The sequence below is a fragment of the Heterodontus francisci genome, chromosome 3, assembly GCF_036365525.1.
Source record: "Heterodontus francisci isolate sHetFra1 chromosome 3, sHetFra1.hap1, whole genome shotgun sequence".
NCBI classification, from domain to species: domain Eukaryota; kingdom Metazoa; phylum Chordata; class Chondrichthyes; order Heterodontiformes; family Heterodontidae; genus Heterodontus; species Heterodontus francisci.
In genome coordinates this window covers 94,927,120-94,943,828 of record NC_090373.1, presented here as the reverse complement: position 1 = coordinate 94,943,828, position 16,709 = coordinate 94,927,120, and the positions used below count along the sequence as shown (strand labels likewise).

Below are 16,709 nucleotides of genomic sequence, written 5' to 3'. Positions count from 1 at the left end.
ATCTGTGTTTAATTTTTAAAAATTCTTTTATGGGATTCGGGCGTCTCTGGTAGGCCAGCATTTGTTGCCCAGCCCTAATTACCCTTGACAACTTGAGTGGCTTGTGAAGGCAGTTAAGAGTCAACCACATTGCTGTGGGTCTGGAGTCACGTATTGGCCAGACCAGGTAAGAATGGCAGATTTCCTTCCCTAAAGGAAATTTGTGAACCAGATGGATATTTTTATAACTATCGATGATAATTTCATGGCACTATTACTGAGATTAGCTTCTTTTTAATACCAGATTTTTATTAATTAATTGAATTTAAATTCCACCAGCCAGGTCATTAGTTAGGGCCTCTGAATTGCTAGTTCAGCAACATTACCACTGCATTACCATCTCCCCTAATTGTCTTGGTTGAGGAATAAGAATGCTAGCTAGGGCACTGGGAGAATCCCTGTGCTGACCTTTGACTAGTGCCATGGGATCTTTAACATCTATCTGAGAGGCCAATGGGGTCTTGTTTAATGTCTTATCTGAAAAATGGCTCCTTTGACGCTGATGCTCTGAAATGTTAGTCTAGATTATGTTTTCAAATTTCTGGAATGGGAATTAAACCCATGACCTTCTGACTTGAAGGTAAGTGTTACCACTGACTGACACCTTGTAAATAATGGGGAGATTTTTCACTTGCAAAATTCAGGTGACACTAGATTGAGTACGGGCCTCAACTTCCTGACTACAGTAGTTACAGCAGTTGTTGACGCATGCACCATTGTTACAAAGATCAAGTTTGCAAGTTGCTTGGTTGCATAATCAGCATTCAGCTATTGTTATGCCGTAAACAGCAACACTAATTAAATGATCATGTAGGAAACGTAATTTGTTCCATATGGTACTTAGTGCACAGCTTTTTTCCCCCGAAGTGGACAGGTATTGTCTCACCTGCATTGTAGATAATTTTATGTTATCCATGTTTTCAGCAAAGTGGAACTGTGCGTATGTTAAAATTTAACACAATGCCCACTTGAACAATGCTAAGTAGTATAATTATATATTTTGTCTTTTCAGATGTGGATTGTATCTGCAGATTACATTTTGAGTTGGATATTAGGCGAAAATCAATGCTAGAACCTACAGGTGTATTGCTGATGCTGGGAGAAATTTGAGGTGACATGCACTTGTATGCTACAAGATGAAAGTGCATTGCTTTAAGTGAGATGTTCCTTTTTGGTATCACTATGCCAAATGTGCTCAGTGGGAACATTGGTATATCAGTAAAAGATAACTGAAAGTGCCCAATCTTTTCTGTCATTCTGTGTTATTCAACATGCACTGCTTTCATTTGAAATTTTGGTTGGATCAGCAAATAACAAGGTGACCCAGTTAGCGTGCTATCTAGAGTCATGGAAACTGTTATGCAAACTAAAATTCTGTGACCATTTTCTTGAATTGCATTGTTTTTCAGTAAATAATGTGATTTGTCAAAACACATGAGGGTGTTATGGGAACCTTAGAGCTAAAGAGTGTCTGAAATGGCCATAAATCTGAAATGTAATAATGAAATGGTGAAAAACAATTTTTCTTAGTAAAATTACTTGTTTCTGCATACAATAAAATTCCAACTTTTCAGAGAAACAAAATAAAGTAACAGGTACAGTAATATAAAGCCAATGAAGCGTTGAAGAGCATTGTTCCAGTGACAACAAAGAGGTTGGACTTTGATTTGTGAAACAAGATATCTTCAGACAAGTGGAGCAGCAGTTTGTGACTCCAATGCACTGGTACAAAACTAATTTCCTATATCATTTCAACTCCCTCCTCATGGTAACTACAATCACCAGTGTTATTTGTTGAAAAATAAAAATGGATTTGTTCATCCAGAGTAGACTTGAGTATCTGTATAATAATAATCCAGTACATTAGCCAATATGAACTTGGAAGGAGAAGATCTTGCCTTGACTTTTTTTGAGAAAATAACAACCCACATGGACAGTGGGAGGCCCAACGATGGTGACATACCTGGATTTCCAAAAGGCATCTGGGAAAGTCCCTCATTAAAGTTGTTTGTCAAACTAAAAGCTGCGAGGATGCAAGGTAAACCCTAGGACTGAATAAGAAACAGTCTGAAAGGTAGGAAGAAACGATTATGCATTGGAGTAGTGTTGGAGTGTAGAAAAGGTCTGGGTGGTGTGTCGAGGGTGGGTTGTCCAGAACTCGGTGTTGTGACCACTGCAGTTTCTCAGTTGCATAAATAACCTGGATTAGAAATTTGATTACTAGTGGTCGGGTTTACTCATGATACCAAATTGGAAGGGGCAATGGAATCAGGGGAAGGAGCTCAGAAATTAGAGAATGAATTGAAGAAAGTAATTATTTGGGTGGATCATTGGCAATTGAAATTTAATGCAGATAAGTGGGTTTCCCAGTAGAACGGAAGAAGCGAATACCTGGATGCATTTAAGAAACAGTTGGATGTTGCATTGCAGGGTTGGGGAAATATATAGAGTGCTTCAGGATGGACGCACTAAATAGCTTGAATGGTCCTTCTCATACATAATTGATTATCTTATGATCTTGCAAACTCTCATTGGTTTTGTTGCACTTGCCATCCCTACACATACTGGCCTCAAATTAGCAAGTGATTATACAGTCATCTGTATTTTCCTCAGTCATTTGCTAGTTTGTGAGTTTTGTACAAGTTTCTTTTTTTCCTTTTCTTCCTTCCCTTTGCCAAAAATGACCAGTTGTGTCAGACTCAGTTGACGTCATCAATACGTTAGCCATTAGTGACAAAGATCATAGGGCATTTCACATCAGACAGGTAAAAGCAAACTAAGTGTTCAATATTAGTTTGTATTTCTTGTTTGAAAGGACCTTTCAAATGTTTTTGCTCTCCAGAATATAGTATAATACTCATAGAGTCATAGTCATACATCACAGAAACAGGCCATTTGGCCTATTGTGTCTGTGCTGGCCATCAAGCAACTATCTATTCTAATCCCATTTTCCAGCACTTGGCCCATAGCCTTGTATGCTATGGTGTTTCAAGTGCTCATCTAAATACATCTTAAATGGTGTGAGGGTTCCTGCCTCGACCACCCCTTTAGGCAGCGTGTTCCAGATTTCAATCACTCTCTGGGTGAAAAGATTTTCCTCAAATCCCCTCTAAACCTGCTGCCCCTTACTTTAAACCTATGCCTCCTGGTTATTGACACCTCAGCAAAGGGAAAATGTTTCTTCCCATCTACCCTATCTATGCCCCCTCATAATTTTGTATACCTCAGTCAGGTCCCCCCTCAGCCTTCTCTGCTCTAAATAAAACAACCTTAGCCTATCCAGTCTCTCTTCATAGCTGAAATGCTCCAGCCCAGGCAACATCCTGGTGAATCTCCTCCGCACTCTCTCCAGTGCAATCACATCCTTCCTATATTGTGGCAATCAGAACTGGTACGCAGTACTCCAGCTGTGGCCTAACTAGCATTTTATACAGCTCTATCATAACCTCTCTGCTCATATTATGTGCCTCGGCTAATAAAGGCAAGTACCCCATATGCCTTGCTAACCACCTTATCTACTTGTGCTGCTGCCTTCAGTGATCTATGGACAAGTACACCAAGGTCCCTCTGTACTTCCTAGGGTCCTACTACCCATTGTATATTCCCTTGCCTTGTTAGTCCTCCCAAAATGCATCACCTCACACTTCTCAGGATTAAATTCCATTGCCACTGCTCGGCCCATCTATATCGTCCTGTAATCTAAGGCCTTCCTCCTCACAATTTACGACACCACCGATTTTCATGTGATCTGCGAACTTACTGATCACACCTCCTATACTCACGTCTAAATCATTAATGTACAAACAGCAAAGGTCCCAGCACTGATCCCTGAGGTACACGACTGGTCACAGGCTTCCAGTCGCAAAAACAGCCCTTGATCATCACCGTCTGCCTTCTGCCACGAAGCCAATTTTGGATCTAATTTGCCAAATTGGACTATAGCAGTCTTTCATGTAGACAAAGATCTGCTGACAGTAATGACACTGATATTTTTACAGTGACTTCTTTCTTATCTTCAAGATGATCTCTAATTATGATATTCAGTTTGGAACTTGTAGAATGGTTTACTAAAGGGTTACTGTCACACGATGTAATGTAATTTCTGGATTGGCTTATAGTGCTGGTCATTTTGAATTGTTACTTCCTTTCAGGTACGATACAAATCCTCTATTTATGGCGAGAAACTACTTGGAATTGATATTGATATGTTTTTTCCTCTACTGTTTAATATGTAAAGACCTTTCTAACATATTGAAGCATAATTTATCATCGCTGTAGGTGTGAGGCCATTTTAAGAAATGAATTAGAAACATTTGACTCTCAAGTGGCAGTTACTTGGATCTCTGCAACAATTTCTGCCGGTTGTGGGAGCAAGGACTATAGTTTGGTTATGTTTCGGGCTGAGTTGTAAAAAGGAAGAAAGAAAACGCTCAGACTCACTGTGGTTTTTGTTGGGTGATAGAGTGTCATTCTTGACGAGTGTGGAACAGATAGTAGCCCAAAGATTTCAGAGATAGAATCATAGAATAGTTAATGCATAGAAGGAGGCCATTCGGCCTGTCGTGTCCATGCTGGCTCTCTGTAAGAGCTACTCAGCTCTTGTTTTGTTTGTTTTTAAAGCAGTAAATTCCACACAATTGCCAAAGTGATGTTTATATTGAAGAGTTTTATCTGCTTCAACCATCAAGTGACAGTTGTGCTTGCATCCTAACTGTTGTGATGCTGCAGATATGATGGGTAGTTAAATACTAAATTTAATATAACTGTTACAGCTGTGCTGTATCATTTCGCATTAAGATGGTACAGTGGGATTCTTTGTAATCAGGTTTTTACTGCTGTTGAATCTGCTTTCACTGCCATCTTTCTAGGTAGGTGAGAGGTTATGCAGTGGCCATTATTAGTGACACTACACAGCATGCACAATATACAACAGAGTTGTTCTACAGTCTTTGAAAAACAAAATCAGCAGTAAGAGTCCCTGTTGTTTTCTTGCCAACTCCTGGAACACTCAGCTGCCGCACCTGAAACAAGTGATCATCTCCTGGGGTTTGGCCATTGTCATCAAATTAGCTGGTTGGAGATGTGAGAGCTGAGTCTGGGGCTGACTGTTGGTATGATTTTTTTTCAATGAGGGAGGATGTAATCATGGCTAACATTATTACTAAAAGGAGCTTCACACTGGAAAAATGTAACTGAATGCTGGCGAGCGAAACACTGAAAAACATTGTTGGTTTCGTTAACCATGAAACCACTCTTAACTGAGAATGACTGACATTGTTGGAGGCATTGTGTGAACTTCATGTGCAAAGATTGTGGATTCAGGGTGGAAACTCACATGCTTTTGTGTCACAGCACATTAGTGTCACTATGCATGGTTCAGAGATAAAATTTGGGGGATAAAAACCGAAAATACTGGAAATACTCAGCTGGTCTGCCAGCATCTATGGAGAGAGAAATAGAGTTAATGTTTCAGGTCGGTGACCTTTCATCAAAACTGGGAAAAGTTAGAAAAATAATAGGTTTTGAGCAAGTGAAAGGTGGGAGGGTGGGAAGAAGAACAAAAGGAAAGGCCTGTGATGGGGTGGAGGGCAGGAGAGATTAAATGACAAACAATGTTGTGTTGGCTCCCTGTTACCAGGGTCAAGGATGTCACTGAACGGCTGCAGAGCACCCTGAGGGTGGAGGGTGAACAGCCAGCAGTCGTGTCCCACATTGGTTCCGATGACATAGGTAGGAAGAAGGATGTGGTCCTGCAGAAAGAGTTTAGTGAGCTAGGTTAAAAAATTAGCAAGCAGGACCTCAAAAGTAATAATCTCTGAATTACTCTCAGTACCACGCGCAAGTGAGTATAGAAATAGGAGGATAGTGTAGATGAATACATGGCTGGAAAGATGGTGCAGGAGAGAAGGCTTTAGATTCCTGGGACACTGGGATTAGTTTTGGAGAAGGTGGGACCTGCACATGCCGGACAAGCTGCACCCGAACAGAGCTGGACTAAACTAACTTGGCAGTGGCGTAGAGAATAGTAAGTTATTAGGTGGGGTCAAACTCAGAGAGAAAGTAATAAAGTCTAAATCAGGGTTAATGTGCATGTATGTGAATGCACGGATTGTTGTTAATAAGATTGGTGAAGTACAGGCACAGTTTGACGTGGAAATCTGATGTGAGTATAACAGAGATCTGACTCAAAGAAGGGCAAGACTGGGTCTTAAATATTCCTGGATATTCAGTAAAGATGGGAAAGGGAAAAAAGGGGAGGGGTGGCACTATTCTTTAAGGAGAGCATTGCAATGCTGGAGAAAAAGGATGTTCCAGAGGGGTCGAGGACAGAAACTATTTGGCTAGAGCGAAGGAACAAAAAAGGTGCAGTTACATTGCTCGGTGTGTCTTAAGGCCACCAACTAGTGCGAAGGATGAAGAGGAACAAATTTGCAAGGAAATTACAGAGAGGTGCAAAAATTATAGGGTAGTTATAATAGGGGACTTCAATTATCCAAACATAAACTGGAATAGTAGCAGTTTAAAGGGCAGTGAGGGACAAGAGTACCTAGAGTGTGTTCAGGAAAATTTTCTACAGCAGTATGTTGCTAGTCCAACAAGAAAGGAGGCATTGCTGGACCTGGTTCTTGAGAATAACGTGGGCCAAGTGGATCAAATGTCAGTAGGAGAACATTTAGGGGATAGTGATCATCGTATCATAAGGTTTAGGCTGACTATGGAACAGGACAAAGAACAATCCAGAGTAAGAAGAATTTACTGGGGGAAAACCAACTTCAATGGGTTAAGAATGGAATAAATTGGCATCAAAGGTTGGCAGGAAAAATGGTAACTGAATGGTAAATGGGCTACCTTTCAAATAAAGGAAGATAGTTCAGGCATAGGTATATTCCCTCGAAGGTGAAAGGTAGGGTAAACAAATCCAGAGCTTCCTGGATGACAAGAGGTAGAAATTAAGTAGAAAAAGTGTGCTTATGACAGATGCTAGGTAGAAAATACTATTAAGAACCAGGCTGAATATAGAACGTTCAGAGGGGAAGTGAAAAGCAAAGAGAGAATATGAACAGAGACTGGCAGCTAACATGAAAGGGAGTCCCAAAGTTTTCTATAGACATATGAATAGTAAAAGGGTGGTAAAAAGAGGAGTGGGGCTGATTAGGGACCAACAGGGGATTGGCACATGGAGGTAGAGGGCATAGCTGAGGTAGTAAATGAATACATTGTATTAGTCTTTACCAAGGAAGAAGATGCAACCCAGGCAGTGGTGAAAGAGGAGATAATTCAGACACTAGAAGGGTTTAAAATTGATAAGGAGGAGGTGTTGGATAGGTTTTCTGTCCTTAGAGTGAATAAGGCACCAGACGGATGAGATACATCCAAGGATACTGAGGGAAGTGAGGGTGGAAATTGCAGAGGCACTGGCCATAATTTTTCAGTCGTCTTAGACTCTGGGGTGGTGCCAGAGGTCTGGTGAATTGCAAATGTTACAGCCTTGTTCAGAAAAGGTGTCAAGATAAACCCAGCAACTACAGGCCAGTCAGTTTAACTTCAGTGGTGGGGAAATTTCTAGAAAGCTTAATTCGGGCAAAAATTAATTGTCACATGGACAAATGTGGTTTAACTAAAGAAAGGCAGCATGGATTTCTTAAAGGAAAACATGTTTAACTTGCTGAAGTTTTTTGAAGAGGTAACAAAGAAGGTTGATGAGGGCAGTACAGTTCATGTGCACATGGACTTCCAAAAGGCGTTTGATACAGTGTCACACAACAGACTTGAGAAAAGTTATAGCTCATGGAATAAGCAGGACAGTAGCAACATGGCTTGGCTGAGTGACCGAAAACAAAGAATAGTGGTTAATGGATATTTTTCGGGTTGGAGGGAGGTTTGTAGTCGAGTTCCCCAGGGTCAGTGTTGGGACCCTTGCTTTTCCTGATATATATTAATATATATATCAGTTGCCAGCGTTCGCCAGAGCTGGCGGGCAGCCATAAAGACGGGGCTAAAGTGAGGTGAGTCGAAGAGACTTAGTAGTTGGCAGGAAAAAAGACAGAGGCGCAAGGGGAGAGCCAACTGTGTAACAGCCCCGACAAACAAATTTCTCTGCAGCACCTGTGGAAGAGCCTGTCACTCTAGAATTGGCCTTTATAGCCACTCCAGGCGCTGCTTCACAAACCACTGACCACCTCCAGGCGCTTATCCATTGTCTCTCGAGATAAGGAGGCCAAAGAGAATTAATGACCTAGACATTGGTGTAGAGGGCACAGTTTCAAAGTTTGCAGATGATACGAAACTTGGAAGCATTGTGGACTGTGAGGAAGTTAGTGAAGAACTTCAGAAGGACATAGACAAGTTAGTGGAATGGGCGGACAGGTGGGAGATGAAGTTCAATGTGGAGAAATGTGAAGTGATTCATTTTGATAGGAAGAACACGGAGAGATGATAGAAAATAAAGGGTACAATTTTAAAGGGGGTGCAGCAACAGAGGGACCTGGATGTATATGTGCATAAGTCATTGAAGGTGGAAGGACAGGTTGAGAGCGTGGTTAATAAAGCATACAGTATCCTGAGCTTTATTAATAGGGGCATAGAGTACAAGAGCAAGGATGTTATGTTGAACTTGTATAAGACACTAGTTCGGCCTCAGCTGGAGTATTGTGTCCAGTTCTGTGCGCCACACTTTAGGAAGGATGTGAAGGCATTAGAGAGGGTGCAGAAAAGATTCATGAGAATGGTTCCAGGGATTAGAAACTTCAGTTATGAAGATAGATTGGAGAAGGTAGGACTGTTTTCCTTGGAGAAGAGAAGGTTGAGAGGTGATTTGATAGAGGTATTCAAAATCATGAGAGGCCTGGACAGAGTAGATAGAGAGAAAATGTGAAAGGATTGAGAACGAGAGGGCACAGATTTAAAGTAGTTGGGAAAGTAAGTAAAAGCGACATTAAAAAAGAACGTTTTCACAGAGCAAGTGGTTTGGAATACACTGCCTGAGAGTGTGGTGGAGGCAGGTTCAATTGAATAGACTGTTATATGAAAAGGAAGAATGTGCAAGGTTACGGGAAAAGGTAGGGAAGTGGCACTAGATGAATTGCTCATTCAGAGTGCTGGTGCAGACACAGTGGGCCGAATGGCCTCCTTCTGCACTCTAACAGTTCTGTGATTTCATGGTGCAAGGCCAAAGGGAGTGCTAATGGGGCAAGTATGAGAAAAATGAGAGAGGAAAAACTAAAGATTAAAAAAAGAGCATGCTGAACAGAAAAAGTTCTGAAGCAGCTGGGAGTCGAAGTTTGGAGTGGGGCTGAGAGCACCTGAGTTGCATGTTACAATGAACCAATCAAGATAAGTAGTGGGAATGTCATTAAGTTGTAATACATTTGACTAAGTTGGACTGTAATTAAGTGTGACAAAATTATGGTAGGAAAGTGTGATAGGAAGGAAGTCTGGCTCGGGCTCACCAGCAGATGAACTGATTAACATTAAGCAGGTAGATGAGCAGTATTTAACACAAGTAATATGTTTGCAATGATTAAAATCTTTACTATTCTCCTCAAAATGTCAAAACAACCAAGATGTGCTAGCTTTCTACTTAAAATTACTCCTTGAAACACAGTTGCTCACTTCTTGCATCATATAGCATAGTATTTCTGCTGACTTGAGACTGACATAAAGCCAATCACAGATCATTTCAAACTCCTTCAATGAAATACTGAAACCAACAACATAAGATATAATTAGAAGCAATAAAGTTATCTAAACAGCCATTTGCAGGTTGTTGATGCGTAGGATGGATTTGTCCACACAAGAGCATTTTGATAAGGATATCTATTAGCCAGCACTTGATCAAAGTGGCGGCGCAGTGGTTAGCACCGCAGCCTCACAGCTCCAGCGACCCGGGTTCAATTCTGGGTACTGCTTGTATGGAGTTTGCAAGTTCTCCCTGTGTCTGCGTGGGTTTCCTCCGGGTGCTCCGGTTTCCTCCCACAAGCCAAAAGACTTGCAGGTTGATAGGTAAATTGGCCATTATAAATTGCCCCTAGTATAGGTAGGTGGTAGGGAAATATAGGGACAGGTGGGGATGCGGTAGGAATATGGGATTAGTGTAGGATTAGTATAAATGGGTGGTTGATGGTCGGCACAGACTCGGTGGGCCGAAGGGCCTGTTTCAGTGCTGTATCTCAAAAAAAAAGTATCGAGCTGACAAAATTGAATAGAATGATGAGAAAAATACCACAAATGCTTCTAGGGCACAATATATCTGTTGCCCCATTTTGTATATCAGATGTAATGTATATTCTTGTAGCTTGCAGAAACCACTAGCAGTAACCAAATATTAACTCTGTGTGTGCCATGACCAGCAAGAAAGATTCTGATAAATAATCTAGCAAAGACAAAAATGCTTCTCCATAGTCAGGTCAACTTTATTAATCACTTTCATAGTCTTGAAGATTTCAATTAGGTCACTTTAAAACCTCTTTTACAAGGAAACAACTTCCCCAATCTTTCCTCATAATTTGGGGTCCAGTTATATTGCCACTTTTTTGCACACGTGAAATAGTTTCCAATTCACAGTGATACAGAGGTGGCAGTATAATTAGAAGTCAGATTGATGATCTGACTGCCAAGTACATTAAAGCAGGCAAAATGAGGAATTTCACACCACGCAGACTGTAGCAGTTCAAGAAGGCGGCTCACCACCACGTTGCCAAGGGCAATTAGGGTTGGGCAATAAATACTGGCATTGCTGGTAACACCTACATCTCATGAATGAATATAAAAAAAGAGTGTCGGTGGCAGTATACTTTGCTGTAATTTGTGTGTTGAGAATTTTGGATGGCATTAGGAGTCCCAGCAGCAAGTTTGTTTCACGGCCGTGTCCAATTGTTTTGCTTCAAAATGGAGTCCACTTTCTGTACATTTTTAGCTTCCCAACCTACTTTGCATGAAGTGCACAGGAACAATCATATGTGCATCTTACCATTGATATCCATGGAATGCATACTTTCTGGGCTCAGAACCAGCTTTTCAAGTTGAGTGACAGCACAAGTCCAGCCTACCTGATGCTGCACACTCAAACAGATACGTCTCAGCACAGTGCATGTAGTGTAATGACAGCCTTAAATTCTTGATACCTGGAATTAACAAATTAACAAAATACACATTCCTTAATGGTATTATCCCATTTGTAATTTTTTTTTTGAAAACTTTGTAAAATTAGCACCCTTATTTCAGACTGGTTAGCCAAGAAAACTATTAACATTGCAAAACTGTTGAGCCATGTTTAAAATACAGTTGCAGCTTTATTTGGTAATTTTGTGCATACCAGTGTCAAGCAGAACTCATCTGGTTTCCCGTAATCTGAGTCATTAAGAAGAAAACCTCACATTAAAAGGGGGTCTCACCTGAGGTCAATGTATAGCCTTTGAGAGGCAAAATAGGGAAATGCCTGAAGAATGATGCTGTTCGAAGGTGAACACTTCTCAGCTGGGAAAAGACCCCACTGAATTTTTACTTGGGGTGGTGGGTGGGGAGTCAGTGTGTATTCATCCTAGGACATAAATTCTGTGCTAGGTTAAGTGAGCCACTGCATGAACCCTCAACTCAAATTTCATAGAATTGCATTTGATAAAATTCTACATGTTTCTGTAGCTTTTTTGTGCAGTCCACCTTCCATGTAGTACAGGATGCTACTCAGGCAGTTGATCTGTATTGGTAGTTGTTACGGACAAGAGAGAGAGAGAGATGATGGGGCTGGCTCCCCTGTTTTTCACCTCTCGACTGACCAAAGACAGCATGTTTAAAAGAAGTGTTTTAGCTCCTGAGTACTTTAACTGTCAGGAACAGACAAGTAACAGGTTTTCTCGTAAATTTTAAAAGCAAGATAAATGTTTATTATTCAACACCTCAATATATATACACAACTACACCCACTCTCTCACTCGTACAGATACACACACTTAAGAAAAGATTATGATTATAAAAGTAACATGCGTTTAGGTCTTAAGATTACAAGAGTTCTCTGTTATATTTGCTTTCCCCGGGGTGAAGAAATGATGCAGGCCTGTAATCCTTTTTTTTTGCCCACTGAGGAAAAGCTGTGGAGGTATAGGAGAACAGATTTGCAGTTTTTTTTACGTTTGCAGGAGCAGATTTCTCTTTTTATACTCCAGTCAAGGCTCAATGGTGAAGCCCTGGTACGGTTCCTCTGGTGGGGAGTTCAGGGCCAACTCAAGTATTTGCCTACCTGTGGCTTAAGCTGGTGGTCTTAGGCAGGGTCTTTTCTCTTCGCTGGCATACATGTTTTTCTGTCTTTCTGTCCAGAATGTGCCTTATTAAAGTGTTCTTATTAAAACCCCTTATCAGAAACCTAGGCCGGGATTTTACATTGGGCGGACGGGAGCTATCCACTGACTAAAGAGTTGATGGCGAACCCTCTTCCGCCTCGCCTGGGGATCCGTTCTGTATTTTATGGGTCCCCAGGCTTTAAATGTTCTGAGGCGGGTCTTCCACCCACTTGAGGGAGGAAGTCCCGCCTCATTGAGCTGCCGGCCAATCAGTGGGCTGGCAGCTCTTAGTCCCACCAGTGCCACCGGGAGCGGTGGCCACTGCTGGGACTGCAGCCCAACATGAAGAGAAGATGCCTGGGAGCCGGGAGGAAAGGGAGGTTTTGGTTCCCCCGCCGGGGGTAATCTTTCGGGCCCTGGTGAGGCAAGGGTGGTCAGTTGGGGGGAAGTGTTGGATGCTGGGGGTGGTTGGGGCAGGGGGGCGGCCCTCCATCGGGCACAGGGTGCCCGGTGAGCAGGGCCCCTTCCAAGATGATTTTCAGCTGCCTGGTTTTGCCAGGCGGCTTTTTCTGGCTCCAGGACGCCCGCTTTCTGTGCGTAAAATCCGTGTGGAGGTGGGCGAAGGCCGTTAAGTGGCTACTTAAGGGCCTTGATTGGCCTGGGGTGGGTGGGCCATTTTTCGCCCCCCCCCCACCCTACGTAAAGGGCAGCGGAGGTGGGAGTGGGTCAGGAAAGCCTCCCGTTCATTGAGGTGGCGTAAAATTCCGGCCCTAGTTTCTGTCATCTGAACAGAGCATCTCTTTCCATTGTCCTCATAAGTTAGTTTCTGATGGTTAGGCCATTGTCAGACAATGGAGTTCGGGTATTATTCATCCACATACCATATTGATAAAATAGAGCATTTGACACCCATTTTCTGGATTTCAAGTTTGGAGTCGAAGAGTCTGCAACAGTATTGTGAACCTAGTTTTTAATTAGTTGGAGAAATGCAGCCACTACCGCAGGAGGGGTTATTTGCATTTTTAATGACTTATCAAAGATATGTCTAGAAAGGTTATTTGCATTTTAATGACTTTGCTAAGACTTGGCCAGACATGAAAATTAGTTTGGGGTTCTTGCAGTTCCATATGTATTGGCAAGAAAGAAAAGGTCACCTGACCTGTAAAACTCCATTTTGTTTTACATGTAAGTGTCAGTTTTGGGTTTACTTCATATGTTCATATTTATAGTTTATAAGTTTGTATTGCATGAGCGTGACGGGCTGTTATATAGAATATGCAGTACAGAACCAGGCCACTCGTCCCAACTAGTCTGTGCTGATCTTTATACTCCACACGAGTTTCCTTTTCTCTCATTTACTCGTTTAGTTTCCATTTGAAAGCATCCAAACTATTTGCCTCAGTCGCTTAATTTGGTAGTGAGTTCCACATTCTAACTACTGAGTAAGAAAAAAAAATCTCCTTATTTCCCTATTGAATTTATTAGTAAACTATCTTTTATTTATGGCCCCAAAAATGGATTCTCCCATAAACATTCTCTCAACATCCATCCTGTCCAACCCATTCATAATTTTAAAAACTTCTATCAGTTCTCCTCTAAGTCTTTTTTCTAAAAAAGAAAGTCCCAGCCTATTCAATCTTTCCCAATAGCTGTAATCTTTCAGCTCTGGTGCCATCCTTGTTATTTTTATTTTGCACTTTCTCCAATGTTTCTCTGTCATTTTTATATTATGGAGACCAGAACTATGCACAGTACTCTAGGTGTAGCCTAACTCGAGTCCCATAAAATAACTACTTTTGAATTCCATACTCTTGGAAGTAAATTCCAGTGCTTTGTTAGAATTTTTAATTGTGTTGCTAACCTGTAAAGCTGCTTTTAATGATTTATTTATCTTTATCCCGAGATTCCTTTGCTCATCTATTCCTTTCAGTTTCTTATTTTAGAAGATGTAGGTTATAATTCTATTTTTCCTACCAAAGTGTATTCCCTCAGATTTATCTATCTTAAAGTTAATTTGCCCTTTAAATGCCAATCTGCAAGCTTAATAATGTATTTTCTATTTTACATTCTTTCTCTGTTAGTTTTATCCACCAGTTTGGTATCATCTGCAAATATTGATAGTGAGCTACTTGTTCCTTAGTACAAATCATTAATATAATTTATAAATAACAATGGTCCCAGCACTGATCATAGGAAGATCCTTGTGGAATACTGCTTTCTACTTTCCTCCCATCTGAATAACTACCCATTGCCCCTACTTTCTGTGTTTCAGCCAATTTGCTATCCATTCAGCTACTTGTTCCCTGACTCTACATGTCCTAACCTTTGTTATGAGTCAACTTTATCAAAGGCCTTTTGAAAAGTCAAGTATATGGCATCTACTGCATTACCTTTGTCTATTCTTTCCATTACCTCTTCAAAGAATTCTGTCAGGTTAGTTAAGCCTTTCAGAATCACGCTGACTTTTTTTTGTCTCTAGATCCTCTTCTATCACTTCTTATAGTATAGACTCCAATATCATTAGCATCACTGGCGTTAAGCTATAGTTCTGTAGTTCCCAAGTTTAATTCTATCTCTTCATAATTAAAGTTAGTTTTCTTTGGAACCTGTATAGTTCTGTTTCTGGGTTTTTCTGCAAATTGTGGGCTGAGTGAACATGTGTTTGATCACCTCCACGATCATGAACAACATTCTATAAGGAAAGAAACTACTAAATCATCACTTGATGGAAATCTTTGTAAATTGCAGAGATTTCATAAGTGAGATTGATTGAGTCATGTAACATTAAGTGGGGTGCCAATAAAATTAATTACTGAGAGGTTCCTTGTAGCTGTACCCATGACGCTGCCATAACTTGGTGGAAACTTCAGTTCTGAGGGAGTTCTCAGCCAATGAGTCACAGAACTTTACTCTGTCAGTGCTCGCTATTCTAACAGGCTACAGACTGCAGTGTGAGTTATGGGGAATCAAGATTGGGGCCAGAGTCAAGAGAATAGAATCAGATCTCTGGAGTAAAAGGCTTGGAAACCCTCTTGGATCGCAGTCTGATGTGGAGCTGAGGGTAATGGAGAGCTTAGGGTTGGGAGCATGGGACCCAGTGATTGTCTTGGTCTGAGGATGGGGAATGAAGGACAGCAGGTATAATTTTACCCCATATGTGGAGATTCTAATGTCCATATTTTTGCAAAGTATTGCCAATGGAATTGGAACTGATCTATGTGTTTTCTTGTGTGTCTGTCTTTTTACAGGTGGCCCAAACATGTGGGCTATCACCTCTGATGAGCGAGTCAAACATGACCAGCAATTTTTAAGTCTTAAACCACTTGGAGGGTTACTTTCAGGTATGTGCCTGGTAGAACTTTGAGAGTGCATCATTGTGTCAAGATATCACATGTCATTTAGCATGTTTTTTGTATGACTGCCCAAGACTGCCCCTGCTATGCTGCAGCTCTTGTGTTGAGTCAATGGGATTTTCTCATTATACTAAAGTAGAACTTATTTTTTTTAAATTGTATTTGTTTATGATATTTCAGCTTCCAATGGGTACATTCCAATCTTTATTATGCTCTCTATAAAATTGATAAAAAGTAAAGTATAATCAGTGCATTTTACTTTCTGGCAGGCTATCTATGAGAATTCTTCAGTGTGATTACTTGCTTACCCTGTTTGATGATGTCACAGTTCTTGGACGTCAGAGATCCCCTTGACTTGGCACCAGAATCAAATTAACATTGGGAAAGGGGAAATCCACACCACAGAGGTCGCTAGATCTTTGTGGGTAGTTTTTTTCAAGTTCAGCTGACCACAAAATCCAGGCCAATAGATGTGAGAACATCTTAAGGAGGTATTTCACACTAGAGGCCTGCTACCTGACGGGACCCAACGACCTGTTGGGTTCGGGTCGGGTCGGGCCCATCTTCTAGGACCGGCTTTCGGGCTCGGGTCGAGTCGGGCCGGACACGCACAGTAAATGCTCTGCTGGTAAGTATTAAAAATAAAAAAACTTACCTGAGCTGGGAGTCCGGGACGGAACTCAGTCTGCGCAGTGAGTGAGTGATGTCGCAATGACGTCTCGCGCATGCGCTGCAGCTTCTTGCAGGTTCGATGTCAGCAAGGTAAGTAAACGGATGGTTGGGTGGGGCTCGGGTTGGGCTGAGTAGTGACGGGGTTGGGTCGGGCTCGGGGCAAAATTGGAGGGACTCGGGCCGGGTCGGGTTCATTTTCCCGACCTAAAGTAGGCCTCTATTTCACACTGGTTGCAGTATAACTACAACCAACTTTCATGAAAATATTTAAACTTTGAAATTAAAGTTTAAAAAGCATTCTACTGGACCAGCATTAATTTTATAAAAGGGCTGACCGATCAACATTTGGATACTGGTGCAGGGAGCTTTG

General features: G+C 41.4%; 1 protein-coding gene across 1 annotated transcript in view; it reads left to right on the top strand.

Annotated features, from left to right (window-relative positions):
• The window catches only part of LOC137367121 (intersectin-2-like), a 128,695-nt gene that overhangs the window by 64,658 nt on the left and 47,328 nt on the right, over positions 1–16,709 (top strand). Inside the window, exon 3 of the mRNA XM_068028558.1 lies at positions 15,563–15,655. Coding sequence (XP_067884659.1) covers positions 15,563–15,655 — 93 coding nt within the window. The remainder of the gene's footprint in view (positions 1–15,562; positions 15,656–16,709) is intronic.